Source organism: Scardinius erythrophthalmus (assembly GCF_964197995.2).
Source record: "Scardinius erythrophthalmus genome assembly, chromosome: 5".
Taxonomy (NCBI): domain Eukaryota; kingdom Metazoa; phylum Chordata; class Actinopteri; order Cypriniformes; family Leuciscidae; genus Scardinius; species Scardinius erythrophthalmus.
The window spans coordinates 44,905,277-44,920,820 of NC_138225.1; the positions used below are offsets into that span (position 1 = coordinate 44,905,277).

Consider the following 15,544-nt stretch of genomic DNA (forward strand, 5'->3'; position numbering starts at 1 on the left):
GCAATTGGCATGTATTCAAAGTCCTGTTATTTAGAGGCGGCAGCTCGTATCTTTGGAGAAAACCATCACAGAATAATACACAGAGAAAGGCAGAGGTGTGTGTGGCCCACCAAAATCACTTTAAAGATTTAAGCAAACCAGATACACTGTCAAAATGACTATAATCTAGCAGTTACACATGATTTACCGTATACTGTTCCAGCAGAGTTCATTGGCAGAATAATCAGCTGTAGGCACTTTTCACAAATAGGTGTAAATTGTCCCATTTTAACAAAACTCAATAGATCTTATTCACTAATAATTGCATGGATTATTCATGAATGTATACGCACAGGGGAACCTATAACAACATCTGCCTATTTTGTAATGGGCGCATATGCACATGAATTTAGAGGTTAGAAATTTGCATAAAACATCCTCACCATCTCCCTATAAGGGCGTTCCCTTACACATGTACAATTAATCTTAAGACATTCATAAGGCTGCCCAGAGTACGTGTAAGTTTAGTTTCAGTTTCAGATTGATGAATTTGTGAAAACGTTCTTATGCAAATTTCATGCCCAAATTTGTGTGAATGAGACCCAATGTTCTTTAGAGAGAAAACTTTTAGATAATCTTTGTTATTATTATATTATCATGTGTATACTGTATATTACCACCATATACACTTATTTTTTAGAAAAAATATCACATTTTGCATGCAACCCTGTATTTGCACGATTTCTACCCTAAGATAATGCAACATTCCATAAAATTGAGATACAAAAAAAGTGACATCATTTGGGCCCTACAGCACAGTGGGAAGTAATCTAATGAAAATTTTACAAAAATTAGTGCTGTCTGCATTCACCAAGCTCAACAATTCAACCATGTTATCAAAGGAAAATAATCAAACAAATGTTAACTATATTTAAAGACCCCTTGTGGTGAATATGAAGTTTTTAATATTGTTTATAGCCTGTCTATGTGGTGTTTTTAATATGCTTTAAGACAAACCATGTGCAAATTCATCAGTCAATACCATTGCTGAGTATTTTCCCCTTGATGCCTATTACAGACCATTTCAGAAAATCCATTAGATCATTACAAATCACACAGTACAACATGGATCTAATAAACTTGGGTACATGTGTGTAGACTACGATGATGACGCCTATTGAATCGAAGGCTACGACGCAAGTTAGCATAGATGAATAAAATATACCAATAGAGCAAGATGAATCGCACTTTGGCAATTGTGTTTTTTATGTGCGCCGGAGAAGAGTAAGCGCAAGAGGAGAATATAGACGCAGTGATGGCTAGGCAAAAGAGGCCAACTTGCCATGCCAATTTTGTAACATGAAGCTTGTCAGAAAACGTAAGTGCACACAGCTGGATTTGAATGATAATGGTTGATATATTTCACTGTGGTTCACAAACATGTTTGTATTAATCACAAGAGGAGATTCCCCCCTTCCATGTAAAGCACTTTGAGTACCTAGAAAAGCGCTATATACTGTAAATGTAACGAATTATTATTATTATGCAACGCATTCTCATCCTTGGGCGTCATATACTGACGCTTTTGACATTTCGTCGACATCGAACGCACATGGCACCCTTTAGCGTCAATATGACACGCACAGAGCTTTGTTCGGTTATGGGTAGGTTTAGGTCTGGTGTAGGGTTAGGGTTAGACCGCTAGGAGGCGCCTTCTGGACCATTTCTATCTGCGTCTCATATTGACGCTAAAGGGTGCCATGTGCGTTCGATGTCGACGAAATGTCAAAAGCGTCAATATATGACGCCCTAGGATGAGAACGGGCTGAATTATCCATTGACTTTCAATGATGTTCAAAGCGTTTATAAGGATGCTGATTTTTAGAAGGCAGCTGCCTGACTCTGAGATGGCGAACGGGAACATAGTTTGTGTAACATAAGCAACACTTTATTAGCTGTTTGATAACATAGTCAAGCCAAAGGCTGATAATATCAATTACTGTCATGTCTGATTTTACATTCGAATTCACACCGCATCGACAGACGGCAACGTCGGGCTTTGGCAGATCAGTGTATTACACCTGTCGGAGTCGTTCTGAGCTTGTTTGAGAAGTGGCGTGCTGTAATCTGGTGACTGTCGCCATTGGTTTGCGTCTGTCAATGCAGTGAATTGGCCTGTGGAGAACGATACATAAAACGCATTAGCATTCTGATACATCGACCCTGTGTAATTCGCTCATCCTCTTCTTCTGAATCATTTTTGGTTTCATACATATATGGCTGAATAAAACCAATATTTCTACTTGCCATTGTGTAGTATTTACTACAGTTAAAGGCAAAATGGGTGATTTGTTCCAGAAACAATACATTTTTTTGTCCGAATGTTATGATACAACGTCCTACCTGCCCGTTAGCATGTGTGTTTTCATAAATCACGCGTCATCAGCGCGTTTCATGCTATAGCAGAGTTAGACAGACGTCAGTCACCGAGCACCACAACCGAAACAACTGTTATTTATTATTGCTAGAAAATGAAGTTAAACACTTCCTTTTAAGCATTGCATCCTGTTCATTAAACGTTAATCATCAATCGTTGTTATAGCACTCACTTTTAATTCATTTCAAGCAGCAAGTTCAAAGACTCAAAAAGACTTTATTGCAAGTGTACAATATAAACAATGAGGAGACATTGTTACAGTTGAATGTCCATCAGAGAAGGTGTTCTGAGCAAACAGAGACAGATGAAAGAAAACTACACGGAAAAACGCCAGACTTTAAATGTCAACCATTTATCTTGTCATATTTCCTCTTTCAGCGGGTAGGGGTGAAAATCACTAAGCATTAGTTTGAAAATCAAACGTCCAGTGTTGCTTTTCTACTTTTGTTCAAGGATCAATTCAAGACAGTTTGGAGTTGATCATTACCTGAAACAACAATTTGCTGTTTAATATTCTAGGGGATCGTTTTAAAGCATAAAAAGGCCAAAAGTGCAATCAATATATAACATGTTCCATCACAGAATAAATAGTTCAGCACAGAGCAGATGATGCCAATCTGACTGACAACAGAAACGTTTGCTTTAAGTACTCGCTGACAAGCCATTTTTTCTGATGGAAGTTTACATGATCACTATGTGCAAGTCAGACATGGGAAAGAGCAATCTAATGTCTCTGAATAACACAAATTTCAATACAATGTGAGAGACAATACTGGCGTTTGCTTTAATACACTGACATAATTCGAGTGAATGGTACAAAATAGCAAAAGATTAAAATGCTAGAATAATATTACAGTATTTCAAATAAATAAAAAGAATCAAAAAACACACTATAGGGATAATTGCTTTGACGTAAAAAAAAGAAAAGAAAAAATCAAGAGCTCACTCACCAGTAGTTTAATTGATGTAAGCTCAGCTTCACACACCAAAAAAAAAAAAAAAAAAAAAAATTCTAATTGATCTGAACCCACTGGTAAATCATGCAAGGATATGAACCCAAAACTGTATTATACAGTAGATTTATTGTTAAATTGTCACCAGTCCTGCATGATTGGCACATGCATTTTATTCCACTTTTGGCTGCATTAGTGATGGCAACAACTTGAAGAGGGAAACAAGAGAAACAGTCGATGCTATGGGACCCTCTTTACATATTCCAAATGTGCAAATATTAGAGCAGTATTGATTCTGAATCTTCATCGCTACTATTACAGCTGAACGTTTAAACATATTCCTGACAGACATCCACATTCTAAAAAAAAAAAAAACACCTACAAAATGACATTACTGAATCTACAAAAAAGTATTTACAAAATACAAAAGGAATGATTTGATAGAGTAAACCTTGAATAAACCACTATTCCATTTTAGTGGAAATGGAAACACAAATTTATGTGACTAGGGAACAAGAAGTTGCTTGTAAGATGCACTGAATCAGTCCACACAGATGCTCGAGTGGAGCTTGTGTGCATGGGCAGGAAAAAAAACTGGGAAAGTCTTAATACAAAACACACCATTGTCTAACCAAACCTGTAATACTTGTGGAGGTAAATGCATATCTGTTAGAACTCAAGGGATGTTTGCATGAGGAAACCTGATCGTAAAATAGCACAAACGAGAACAAGAACATCACGATCCAAGACAGTGGCATAGATACAAATAAACATGCTTGTGACTGGCTTTGGTTGCTGGTTACCCACCCAAAAAAACACTGTTCCATGAACAGAGATCCAAACAGGACAAACCACAGTCGGATTTGGACAGGGCTTTTGGTGACTTCTAATGTGCCACATGGCAACACTGTAAATGTTAAAGGGATAGTTCACTGAACAATTTAAATTGTCATCTACTAACTTCCATCTGTCTAAAACCATATAATATTTTTGTTCCAAGAATGTCCAAGGCAAGCTGCTTTTTTCCCATACAGTGAAAGTGAATGTGAACTGGGACTGCCAAGCTGCAAAAAAGCATCCGAAAAATAGTCTATTTGACTTGTTCCCTATATCCCTGTTGCAGAACAGACTACAGATGCAAGATGTTATTTGCTGCAAAAAAACAAAACAAAAAAAAAACATCATCCCTTCGCTGTGACGCTCAAATGTGATTGGTGCTTCCACATATTTAGACTTCTTGTATCATAATCGCTCGTGTAATGTGACAATGAATAGCATTTTGGCAACACTTAAATCAAAGTGCTGTCAAGAACCTTTAAATGCCGTATTTGAATATGCACAAACCGTGAATAAGATTTGAAAGCTACAATAAAAGTGAGATTTTTGGGTGAATAGCAATTGACAAATTCAGAACACTTCAAATCTGCCACAAAAGTGATATAAACCGCTTTTATGATGCTTTTTGAAGCTTGACAGCCTCTGGCCACCATTTGCTTTCACTATCTGGAAAAGAGCAGCGTGAACATTGTATTAAATCTCTCCTTTTGTATTCTATGGAAGAAACGAAAATCATACAGGTTTGGAATGACATGAGGGCGAGTAAATTATGACAATTTAAATGTTAAATTACCCCTATAAACATCAAATGGCATGAACCACAAAGAGGTGAGAGGTTGAAGTATTTGGAAGGCTTGTAAACTGTAGATTGGTGCTGTGTCCATGTCATTTAACAGCTCTCAAGCAGCCTAGCAGAATCGTTCGATTTTACGTTAAGGCCACCTGACTGTGGTATGATGTTTTTGCTAATGTGGTCATAAATTGCACTTAGGTAAAGATATGCATTTGGTCTCGCTGCTTGATGAGTTCTGAAACGTTGGAATGTAACTCAATGAAAGTCTTAAGGATGTGACACGTTATTTTGTGTGACTGACGAACATCTGTATTTTTTTGTGTATTTTTTTTTTTGTCCAAAAAGGTCCTATTGCTCTAGGAATATAAAAATGACATTAAAATAACTTGACTATAAAACTGTCCAAACCATCAAACAGGTTTAGGACTTTAAAAAACAAAAAGTGATATTGTGTTATCGGGTGGACAAACAGTCCTTTATCACACATTCATCTCCATATTTGAAAGGGATAGCTCCCCAAATATGAAAAATCTGTCATCATTTGCTCACCCTCATGTCGTTCCAAACCTGTATGACTTTCTTTCCTCTTTGGAACATGAAAGAAGATATTTTGAAAAATGTTTCACCTGTTTTGTACATAAAATGAAAGTGAATGGGGTCCAAAACAACAATGGACCGCACCAACCTTCATTGATTGGACACAAAAACACTCGAAATATCTTCTTTTGCGTTCCACAGAAAAAAGAAAGACACAAGGGTAAGAAAATGATAACAAAATGTTCATTTTCGGGTGAACCACCCCCCTTTTTCACTGGTGCGTACACAGGAATACTCAATGGCATACTGAATACACCTCATGTATCTTACGTTCTGTCTGTCGTAGCTTAACTGTTTCTCAGTTACAAAAACAAAACAAAAGAACAGGACAATCTGCATAATTTTGACATCAGAGCAAAGCTGAGACCTCTCTCCATGCTAATGGCTCAAAACAGCTGGTGCATAGGCAGTTCACACAGTGATTATGTGACGGAGTACTCTTTAGTACAAGCATGTCATTTGGTGGGCGAAACATTTGTTGTGTTTCTCTCTGCAGATTAGGGATCACCTGGATGTGAAGTTTGAGTTTGGCCTTCCAGCCATTTCCTCATTAAAGGCTATTTTTTCTTGACCGCGGCCAGTTCTTTCTGAATGTCAGCGAATTTGGGGCGATTCTCAGGTTTGTACTCCCAACATCGCTGCATGATCCTGTACACCTCATCTGGACACTTCTGCGGGCAGGACATCCTGTAACCTACATTATACACAAACAAACTTTCTATGTCAGCGCTGATTATAAATCAATAATTGATAGTGGATATGAAAGATTATTAAAAGGCAGTTACACTTTATTTTAAGGTGTCCGTGTTACGGTGTAATTATACATTTAAGTACTGAGTAATAATAACTGCATGTGCTTACTATAGTGTAAGGATCAGGAATAGGGTTTGGTTTAGGGTTAGTAGCATGTAATTATGCAACTAATTTCTAGTTATTAGTACAGTTGAATCAACGTTACATATGTAACAAGGACACTGAAAATAAAGTGTTACCTAAAAGGCTAACAGTGATTTTGTTACAGGTTTTGTTCAGAACATAATACAAGCGTACTGTACTGCACACCGTACAGTACGTACTTTATAGTGTATACTGCAGTGCCTACTCAGTGTATGAAAAAACACTATGCAACATATAACAATACACATTTCAAACTCTAGTTATCCACTGTCCAGCTATTTCAGAAACATTTTTATATAATTTACATTTTTTAACAATAATTAGTTAAAATATAATTTAATTAAAGGTGAAGTATGTAAAAAAAAATTGTTAAAATACATTCTCTTAACCCAGTTTATTGTTCATTGACTACTATTAGAATGCCATTCATGGGTTCATCTTCCTCAAACATGTAAACACTGCGCCTCCCATCAGAACATTGAGGGCGCTCCACTCAGACCCAGCTCAACCTATAGAGTGCAACAGTCGGGTTCCAGAAGTCAGCGTTATTTCAGCTTATTTTTTTTAAATAATTGTTTAGCAACAGAATTCCTGGTTAAAAACTACATTACCCATGATGCTGTACAGAAAATGACACCAATCAGAGTCAAAATAGCTCTTTAGCTCCTCAAAACCTCAAATTACGCTTTCAAAGTACTTACATTTGTATTTGCGATATATATTATAAGTGTGTGTGTATATATGTATATATATATATATATATATGTATATATATATATATATATATATATATATATATATCAATATTTGTAAATGAGTAGTTTTAGATTTCTCTATAGTTTTTAATTTGATTATGATGTTCGCAATGCTTCATGGGATTGTAGTTCTTGCCCTCACTAAAGCTGTTAAGTACACAGTCTTGTACCTTTGTCTTGTCCGATTTTCAAAAACATTTATAACTCTTTAGAAAACATGCTAGCAATGTGCTAATTAATGCCAGAAACATGCAAGCCACATGTTAAAAAAATGTTAGCAATGTGCTAAATCATGATAGCCACATAAAACATGTTAGCAAAGTGTTATACGTTATAACATATAGATTCATGTTAGAATAATGTTAGCAATGTTAAATCATGCTAGCAACATACACGCTAGCAATTAAATCATGCTACAGACATCCTAAAACATGTTAGCATTGTGACTGTATTGCCTTCAAAACCTTTAAGCTTTAAAACTACTTCAAAATTCAAGCTTTTAAAATTTCTTCAAACTTTCTGGTCTTGCTTTCTCAAAGTATGTCGTGACAAAATGAATGAAAAAAAAAAACACTTCCGGTGTAGTGAAGTACTGAGTCATGGGGTCCCAGCTTAGGACCCCAGTAGTATGCCTGATCTAAAGCTGTTCTCTCAATTATTAATGTAATCAATCAAACCCCTTAATTCATGTAATAATCTTTTATTGTTATCCTGATTATTTATTTAGTTAAAGTGAAAGAAATTGCATTTTAGGTATGTTTTGCGACATTGTTAATTGTTATTAAGGCATAATATAATTTTTGCTATGCTACTATGTAAGCTAACTAAAAAAACACAAAGAACGAGAAATGTTTAATTTCGCAATCTATAGCTTTGTTTATATACCAGTATATCAAACATAAGTTAAAAGACATTAATGGTCGTTACAGCGTAGTTCAAACGACATCATAAAGTGATTTTGTCTGATTTGTAACCAGGCACTAAAGCGATTACCCATAAAACGTGCTTTGGACCAATCAGATTGCTTGGGTCCTTAGGTGGGACTCACCTCTACTGTGAGACTCAGCACTTCGTCACACCGAAACCAGCGCAGCTGAAAAATGGGACGGGCACTGTTGCACTCTATCCGCTTGTTAAGTCGTGACATTGGGAATACTGTTTGCGGGTCCAAGCCTCGATTTGTTTGTAATGAGAATACTTTTACCTGTTGAGACATGCCTTCACAAACCCCTCAAGAGCTGTGATTGTGATGTTTGATTTGGGGGAGGCGCAACTCGCAAAAGGGGCGTTTGCAAGGTTGTTTGAAAATATGATTTATTTCATTTATTTAATTCCATTAGTGTCGCAGAAACTACATACTTCACCTTTAATCGAATGTAAACGAAAAATGTACTATTTTAATAAATGTAAAAACATTTCAAATAAATGAAAAAGGTAAGAAAATTCAATAATTTAAAATAATTAATAAATAAAATAAAATAAAATAAATGAAAATGTACAAAATAAAATCTGGTTCATTGACTAAATATGGAATCCATTTAGTATAGTACCTTTTTCAACCTGTTCTCGAGCCTGCTGGTTGGTCATGCCCGGGTAAGGACACACTCCTAGGCTAAATGTTTCCCACAGGAGGATCCCATAACTCCACACATCACTCTCTGAGCTGTATCTCCCTGTGGTTTAAACAACACGTCAAACATCAATCTGGATCCATACAAATTCATAGCAACCAATTCACTCCTATTATGTTTGTAAAGAGGCAGAATTAGCTTTAACCAACGGCAGCACAGACACCATGGGTGCTCTACCATAGTTCAGTGCTTCCGGTGCAGTCCACTTGATCGGGATCTGTTTCAGTCCTGATGAGGAGTAGATGCCATCGTCCTCCTGTCGGGACATCCCAAAATCGCTGATCTTCAGCACGTTGTTCTCTCCCACAAGGCAGTTGCGAGCAGCCAGGTCTCTGCAAGATTTAGAGAAACTGTAATATCACATAATGAATTGCAAGCACTCTCAGCTCACAATCATGACTCTGATTGGACAATTCACATCTGCCAACAAAATAATCTATGGGAAAATTGGTCTCAACTGGTTTCAAATTCAAGTCAACTTCTGCCAAAAAAAACAGTTGTCGGGGACTGGAGTAAACAGTCTAGACAATTATATCGTGATTGCAGTTATGAACACCCCCAGTCTAGAAAAAGTGCCCAATGAGACCGTCCGCGGCCAAGTCAGGATCATTACCCTTCTGCTGTCAAGACAGCTGGTGAGAATATCCACAGATTCACATCTGTTTCACAAAACCTCAGTAACAAAGTGACACTGTTTAACTGCAGAACATGCAGCACTGTATGTGATATTGATTTGCACGTCGCTCTTTCTATAAACTTCAAAACCTAGAAACTGATTGCAGAATTTAAAGTTTGAGTACAAATACTACAATACAACAAACAAGACAATGGACAACAGATTTGATACTTATACACTCTTAAAAAAACATAGAGGGAAACATGTTTTTGACTACATTTTTACTCTATTTACTTAAATGCTTTAATAAGCCACTGTTGTCAAGTAGTCAAAATGATAAGTAATAAAAATAAAATAAAAAATCATTTATGTAAAAAAAAAATCAAATGTACATTAATATACATAATACATATATAAACATTTCTATTAGCCCGGTATCACAGACAGGGCTTAGATTAAGCCAGGATTAGGCCTTAGTTCAATAAGGACATTTAAGTAGATTTGTATAAACGTGCAGCTTGAGACAAAACAATGGCACTGACTTATTTTAAGATATTCCAGCGCAAGTTGCTTTCAGTTAAAACAGCTCAAACATGCATTTTAGTCTGGGACTAGTTTAAGCCTCTGTTAAACCGGGGGATTAAGTATCATCATATCTATTGCTACACTACCATTTAAACATTTGGGGTCAGTAAGATTTTTTTTTAAAGAAATCAATTTTATTTATTTTTTTATTTAGCAAGGAGGCATTAAATTGATCAAAGACTTTTATTATACCATGGTCTGTCTGAATACTCAATTCTGATTGGCTGGAAGGTGTGTATTAAAACCGTTTAATGCACAGGTAGTTTCAGTCAGTTTAATCACAATTTATATTAGTGCGCTGTTTTCATTTAAGCGCGCACACACATCAATCGCACACACAGAGATCGCACATAGAAACATTCAGAAGCGCAGAAACTCATCAGTGCTGCTAAAAATAGCTTCGCTACAGAATCGCTACATAATAATTCTCAGCAACAAGGGGGTAAAATCGCTGTTTTTAAAGCTTTTGTTTCAAAAGGAGATTGTTCTCTTCGGAGAGAGAGACAGGTAATTCACACATGCATCTTTCTCTTTCGCTCTGTCTCTTTCTCTCGCTCTAATTCAAATAAATGTAATCTTACGTACTACTTTATCTCTGTGTCTGATTCAAAGCGGGCAGAATGCTAGATCTAAGCAGCCACAACTGATGAAAATAACCGGTCAAATATTGTGCTGCAAACATGCTGTCAAATGACCATGGTATAAGTGGCATAATCCATGGCTAGCTGTGCATTATTCAATAGCTCTGCTACTGAGAGTTGAGTATGGCACTGATTGAACATTGGCTGGGTACTCAAAAGTGATGAGTTTTCATATCACAACATTCAAAATCTTAAAGGAATAGGCCCATTTTTTTTTAAGTCTACAAAAGCCGATCATTAGATTTGTAACGTCTCTCATACAAGGAAGATGATTCCATCTATTCTCTTCATCCCCAACCAGTGATTTAAGATTCTAGTCCACAGCCACATCTGTGCCTCTCGCTGGCATTTATGCTGAGCAGACATCCTCAGCTACACAACCATATTAGGTTGTCACATCCCAAAAATTGCCTTGCTGACATGAGATGGAGAAAGACAGTGGGGGGTAGCGGATGAGAGAGGGCTGATCTGACAGAAAGGTGCTCAAACCACCGTCGCCCCTAACATGATCATGTCTGATAGTAAATGGATTTTAGCAGGGAGCTGATAGAGCGCCCAGAGCTCATTTCTGAGCGACATGTATTCAGCCGGCTGGCTTCAGCCTCAAACAGCACAATGCACCAAAGCCCATTTCACAGTTTAAAAATCACCACCAGAAAGAAGCAAGACGAATTGGACAGGAAGGTGCCGCTAGGTCCTGATGTTTTAATGGGTGGCTGAGTTGTTCAGATAAAGAAAAAGTAAGGTACTCTTGGGTTACTGCTAGTTGGATGGTTTAAGAAGATATTACTAAATATAAATCATCAAATACCAAACTTACATTAGTTGACATATAGCCTTCATGGAATGATGTTAATACAACACAGTGAGCTGCTTTGCTTTTGCCATTATAAGTAGTTTCCTTGTAAAGTTGCGTTCACACTGCTAGCAGCATGCAGCTACAATGTGACATGGACCATTGGTGACAGGATGTAAGCGTGTCCTAGCCTGGTCCTACCAGACTATCGTACATTTCATTTGTACAGAGAGTCTGGCCACTCTCCATTGACAAGCGTTAACTTCCTTGAAGGCGGGTTCTCTGTTGAAGTCTAAAACTATTGGATCAGCCCAGAGCCACTCTGGATCTGCCATAACCAATCGCTAACGTTTGGTCGTGACGTCACCCTACAACTCAAACTAGCGCAACACCTCAACGTCATCGTTCTCAGCCACTCCCTCTGTTCGCTGATTGGACCGGTAAAATTTTGGCTGGAGAAAACCCACGAATATACCGCAAACCCTGAAGGTGCTGAAGGAAAATGAAAATTGAACGGAAGTACGTAGGAGGGCGGAGCCAGGCTAGGTGTGTCCAGCGACGCAACAAAGTTAAGATATGTTTAACTTTATGCAAATGAATAGCGACTTTTGGGAGCAACAACCAATAGGAGTGAAGTCAGTGGAGCCGTCACTACATCCTCTAGTGGAGAGTGTCGCGGCAAGATGGAGTGATTATTATGTCTCCGTGTACATACGGGGGTACTCCCTGTGCTGAACCTGAATGGTTTCATGAACCCAGATTGACCGGTGCTTGCACTTTCGCTGCAGATAAATAGCCGCGGTAGCAAAGAGCACTCGCTGTTTCTCGTATATTATTCAAAAATAAGCATTTTATGCACTGATTCCATTTATATTTATTGTTTTCCCATACAAAATTTGTTTTTAGCGGTAAGAAAACTGATTTGGTGTCTACAACATGGAATAACATCCGTGAACATGGCTGCCAACTCATTAATGCTTGTTATTTAACCACTGTAACACCATCAAATATTACTGAAGTCGGAACCACCGCTGCTCTTCGTTTGGAAAACTGTGCTGAGGCGAGTCTGAGGGCAAAGTGAAGGGGACGGAGAGGCAAAATCCATAGCTGGAGACTTTTGCCTCAGTTGGTAAAAAGATAAACCAATCACCATTGAGTATTTCACTAGGTCATATCAACCAATCATCAAAGAGATCAAATGACGTAATATCAGTTTGAACTGCTACCACTGATAATGTACCAACTACCTTTATTATGGAGAGTAGAGATATTGAATTTGATCACCAACAAGTTTAGCAAGCTACCATTCAAACATCAGCTACAAATTAAAAATGAAGTTAGACCACATGCCTAAGTTGGATACAGGCTAAAGTAGGGCTTCCCTATTCTAGTCCTCGCGCCACCCCGCTCTGCACAGTTTGTATGTCTCTTCTAATCTAATCATCAGCTTGTTAGAAGAGAGCTCCATGAACTCGGGTGTGTACCGATTGACAGGGTCCCTATGAAGTGTCCACTGCTCCCTACTCCCTGAGCATGGGATATCTGTTGAAGTTCACTTCATTTAACAAAGTGTGTTTATTCGCAACACCCTGCAATTTCAAACTCTGATGAAACTCAAGTTGCTCATAGTAGAGGAGTTTTGATGCAATAATATAGCTACTTCTGTACATAAATATGATATAAATGACCATACTTTCATTTAATATACATGTGTATAATATATCCATATAAATATTAATTATAAATTTCACTTAATCTAATCTGTCCAATTCAAAAGCCCTAAACTGAATGATAAATGTAGAGTATGTTGCGATGATAAATATGACAATAAACATAATTTGGTGATATGTATTTTTATCTTATTTAACCTGTAATCATGATAGTTGACTTGTAGCTGTCGCCTAACACACTACACACCCGCGAACAGATGCATACAAACACACCTGGCTTTGAATTGGAATCTGTCTTTAAGATGACGCAATACCCTTGTAAGTCCACTTCTTAGTGCACGTACGGTCGAATGGAACCCATCCCTCAACTGAGCGTGTCAGATAAGAGAGACATTAAAAATGTATAGAGCGGGGAGGCGTGAGAACTAGAAATGGAAACCCCTGGGCTAAAGCAATCAGCTTCACTAAATGGTCGAATGTGCTCATTTAATACCGATATTATCTCTTTATTGAGACTTTTGCTTCAAGTGATAGGCTAAGTGAGTGAAATCATATTTATATTTCATTGCTGTAAAGTGTCATTTTCTTTTAATTGTCTGTCTAAAAGTGACCAAAAAAAAGCCATTTTAAAGCAGTTAACCAAAAAATAATAATTCTTGGTAGGGGATCCCCAGAATATTACAATTTAGTGTGCCTCATGTCCGTAGCAAGCAATGAGGTCATAGAGGTTACATTTTTCATAATGAGTTCATATAATAAAGTTCTCTTAATGACTAGTAGTAAAAGTAGTCGTTCAGAACATAGAGAGCGTACCCATAATGTAGAACGGCAAAGAGGTTCCTACAAAATACATCGATTCCCAACTCCACCCAACTCACTAATTTTCAAACCCTGGTTACAACCATGTTGTGCCTCCTCTATTTTAAAACCCACCAGACGCCACTGCTAGTAATAACTGGAGATACATAAAAAGTAAAACATCCAGATACGGTAATGAGAAACAGGAGCAATTGTTCATGAAAAATTCCTAAAAACAGACCGTTTTGATTATGTAAAATATCGTATATAATATTGTTTACATTCTTTTATTTTTAACTGGACAGGTTTTTGTTAGGATAAGGTGTATCATTAATAAATCTGAAGCTTTTCAGTTTTTCTTACCTGTGTATGCAGTTCTTTAGCTCCAGGTACGCCATTCCTCCAGCAGCGTCTAAAGCAAACTTTACCAGTTGCTTTGTCTTAAGGTCCTCCTTTTTCTTTCTTAAGAATGATAAAAAGTCCCCACCTATTGAAAAATGGCAAAGTAAATGAGCTACAGATGTGCAATAAATTAAAAGAGACACCAACATCCCAAACAAGTATTCGACAACTTTTAACGAGAATGGGTTTCAGTGGCTAATGGCTGAGACGAAGATCCAGTTTACTGACCTGTTACAAGTTCCATTACTATGTAAATGGGCTGCCGTTGGGTACAGACGCCTATTAACTTCACAATGTTCGGGTGATCATACTGCTTCAGGATCCTAGAGGTGGAGAAAGCATAAATGAATATGGACATGACCACATTATTTCATCACTCATTATTATTTTTAGGAGAATGTGAACGAAGTGAAGTTTGAAGAATGAGCCAGTATGACGTAAAGCATACAGCGGTGAATGTGTCTTCACCTGGCTTCTGAGAGGAACTTTATCTTGAGGTCTTGTGGTAGATCTTCCTTACAAGTTTTCACGGCCACTGGGGTTTTATCTCGCAGCGTTCCTTTAAAAACCTCACCAAAATTTCCCTAAAAACAACATTTGTCCAAAAGCACTTAGCATCTTATTTCATATAAAATATATAAAAAAAAGGTATAAAATATAAAAAGGTTTTTCTAGACATGCACCGTAACATGGCTTTCTGGACATACACCATATTATTAGTAGTAGCGATGGGTAACTTTAGACGACTAAATATCCAACACACTACTAGTTTTGTGTTTGTTTTGCTATTTTTTAACAGACCTGTCAACCTTATTAATTGTGAAAATATGTAATTTTGCACAAGGTCCTACCTTAAAAATCCTTGCTTCGTAAAAGGGTTAGTTCACCAAAAAATGAAAAAGCTGACATCAATTACTCACCCTCATGTCGTTTAAAACCCGTAAGACTTTCGTTCATCTTTGGAACACAAATGAAGATATTTTTGATGAAATCTAAGAGCTTGTTGTCCCTCCATTGACAGCTATGCAACTACTACTTTGACGCTTCAAAAAGTTCATAAAGAGATTGTAAAATGAATCCATATGAATTGAGCGGTTTAGTCCAAATTAAGAAAAGATTGAATTTAGGCTTTTATTCACATTTAAACATTCATCAAC

The 15,544-nt window shown here is 37.2% G+C and overlaps 1 protein-coding gene across 4 annotated transcripts in view; it reads right to left on the bottom strand.

Moving 5' to 3' along the window:
- Positions 1-2,614: 2,614 nt before the first annotated feature.
- The window catches only part of fer (fer (fps/fes related) tyrosine kinase), a 43,351-nt gene continuing 30,421 nt past the window's right edge, over positions 2,615-15,544 (bottom strand). For all 4 annotated transcript variants that reach the window (XM_081367063.1, XM_081367064.1, XM_081367066.1 and 1 more), the window contains 6 exons: positions 14,856-14,971; positions 14,616-14,710; positions 14,349-14,472; positions 9,057-9,211; positions 8,799-8,921; positions 2,615-6,290 (listed from right to left, as the gene is read on the bottom strand). In XM_081367063.1, coding sequence (XP_081223189.1) covers positions 6,154-6,290; positions 8,799-8,921; positions 9,057-9,211; positions 14,349-14,472; positions 14,616-14,710; positions 14,856-14,971 — 750 coding nt within the window. In that variant the 3' untranslated portion in view covers positions 2,615-6,153. The remainder of the gene's footprint in view (positions 6,291-8,798; positions 8,922-9,056; positions 9,212-14,348; positions 14,473-14,615; positions 14,711-14,855; positions 14,972-15,544) is intronic.